Below are 2,500 nucleotides of genomic sequence, written 5' to 3'. Positions count from 1 at the left end.
GAGAGTAGGAACGTAGATTGACCGGTAAATCGAGAGCTTTGCCTTGCAGCTCAGCTCCTTCTTCACCACGACAGACCGGTACATCGACCGCATTACTGCAGAAGCTGCACCGATCCGTCTGTCAATCTCCCGTTCCATCCTCCCCTCACTCGTGAACAAGACCCCAAGATACTTAAACTCCTCCACTTGAGGCAGGAACTCTCCACCAACCTGAAGCGGGCAATCATCCCTTTTCCGACTGAGGACCATGGCCTCGGATTTGGAGGTGCTGATCCTCATCCCAGCCGCTTCACACTCGGCCGCAAACCATCCCAGTGCTGAAGGTCCTGGCTCGAGGAGGCCAACACGACAACATCATCCGCAAAAAGCAGAGACGAAACCACGTTGTCCCCAAACCGGACACTCTCCGGCTCTTGGCTGCGCCTAGAAATTCTGTCCATAAAAATTATGAACAGAACCGGTGATAAAGGGCAGCCCTGCCGGAGTCCAACATGCACTGGGAACAAGTCTGACTTACAAGCTCTTGCTCTGGTCGTATAGGAACCGAACAGCCCTAAGCAGGGGCCATACTCCCAGAGCACCCTCCACAGGACGCCGCGAGGGACACAGTCGAATGCCTTCTCCAAATCCACAAAACACATGTGGACTGGTTGGGCAAACTCCCATGAACCCTCCAGCACCCTGTAGAGGGTATAGAGCTGGTCCAGTGTTCCGCGACCAGGACGAAAACCACACTGTTCCTCCTGAATCCGAGGTTCTACTATCGGCCGAATTCTCCTCTCCAGTACCCTGGCATAGACTTTCCCGGGGAGGCTGAGAAGTGTGATCCCCCTATAGTTGGAACACACCCTCCGGTCCCCCTTCTTGAAAAGAGGGACCACCAGCCCGGTTCTGCCAGTCCAGAGGCACTGTCCCCGACCGCCATGCGATGCTGCAGAGGCGTGTCAGCCAAGACAGCCCCACAACATCCAGAGACTTGAGGTACTCAGGGCGGATGCCTTGCCACCGAGGAGCTTCTTGACCACCTCGATGACTTCAGCCCGGGTGATGGACGAGTCCTCCTCTGAGCCCCCAGCCTCTGCTTCCTCAACGGAAGACATGTCGGCGGGATTGAGGAGATCCTCAAAGTATTCCTTCCACCGCCTGACGACATCCCCAGTTGAGGTCAAGAGCCGCCCATCGCCACTGTAAACAGTGTTGGTAGGGCACTGCTTCCCCCTCCTGAGGCGTCGGACGGTTTGCCAGAATCTCTTCGAGGCCGACCGATAGTCTTTCTCCATGGCCTCACTGAACTCCTCCCAGGCCAGATTTTTTGCCTCCATGACTACCCGGGCTGCAGTCCGCTTGGCCTTCCGGTACCGGTCAGCTCCAGGCCCGATAGGACTCCTTCTCCAGCTTGACGGCATCCCTTACTTCCGGTGTCCACCACCGGGTTCGGGGATTGCCGCCTGCGTCAGTTCAAAACTGTCCGTTTCAATTATTCGATTCAAAATCTACAGCGGAAAAAGTGATTCATTTCAGAGAATCAGTTCAAACTGTCCGTTTCAATTAATCGATTCAAAATCTACAGCGGAAAAAGTGATTCATTTCAGAGAATCAGTTCAAACTGTCCGTTTCAATTAATCGATTCAAAATCTTCAGCAGAAAAAGAGCTGAGAAGTTTGATTCATTTCAGAGAATCAGTTCAAACTGCCTGATTAAATGAATCAATTCAAAATCTACAGTGGAAAAAGTGATTCATTTCAGAGAATTAGTTCAAACTGTCTGTTTACATGAATCAATTCAAAATCTACAGCAAAAAAAGAGTTGAGTAGTTTGATTCCTTTCAGAGAATCAGTTCAAACTGTCCATTTAAATGAATCGATTCAAAATCTGTAGCAAAATAAGAGTTGAGTAGTTTGATTCCTTTCAGAGAATCAGTACAAACTGTCCGTATCAATGAATCGATTCAAAATCTACAGCGGAAAAAGTGATTCATTTCAGAGAATCAGTTCAAACTGTCCGTTTAAATGAATCAATTCAAAATCTACAGCGGAAAAAGTGATTAATTTCAGAGAATCAGTTCAAACTGTCCGTCTCAGTGAATGGATGAAGGAATGTGTGTGTGTGTGTGTGTGTGTGTGCAGACTGACCTGAGCGGGGTCCACGTCGTTCAGCATGACGATAGACGTGCAGTGATAGTCCAGAACCAGCCTCCAGAAGTCCTTCACTGTGTTGGGCAGAGGATGCTGGGTCACGATGAAGGCCGAGGGCTGCTTGTAGCTCTGAGGGACACACACACACACACACACACACAGGTGTTAGAGCGCAGGATGAGCCCTGTGCTGCAGTGGAGGAGGTGGAGGTGGAGGTGGAGGTGGCGTACGTCCATGAGGGCGGCGTTGATGTAGTTGCTGCTCTCCCCGTCGATGGTGATGAGGAAGGGCAGGCAGCGGTCGGGGGGAAGGACGTCCATGCAGCGGTTCTTCTCATGGTTCCGCGGCAGCAGAGCGATGCTGCA

General features: G+C 51.3%; 1 protein-coding gene across 1 annotated transcript in view; it reads right to left on the bottom strand.

Moving 5' to 3' along the window:
* LOC307128449 (receptor-type tyrosine-protein phosphatase mu) overlaps window positions 1-2,500 on the bottom strand; it is a gene marked incomplete at its 5' end in the record, with an annotated part of 357,404 nt that overhangs the window by 32,097 nt on the left and 322,807 nt on the right. Inside the window, 2 exons of the mRNA XM_079820324.1 lie at window positions 2,133-2,264; window positions 2,366-2,500. The exon at window positions 2,366-2,500 is cut by the window's right edge and continues 39 nt beyond it. Of these exons, the coding sequence (XP_079676450.1) occupies window positions 2,133-2,264; window positions 2,366-2,500 (267 nt within the window). The remainder of the gene's footprint in view (window positions 1-2,132; window positions 2,265-2,365) is intronic.

This window comes from Gobio gobio (genome assembly GCF_949357685.1).
Source record: "Gobio gobio genome assembly, chromosome: 6".
In the NCBI taxonomy this organism is placed as follows: Eukaryota; Metazoa; Chordata; class Actinopteri; order Cypriniformes; family Gobionidae; genus Gobio; species Gobio gobio.
The sequence above is the reverse complement of the archived record's forward strand: the minus strand, read 5'-3'. Positions and strand labels throughout refer to the sequence as shown.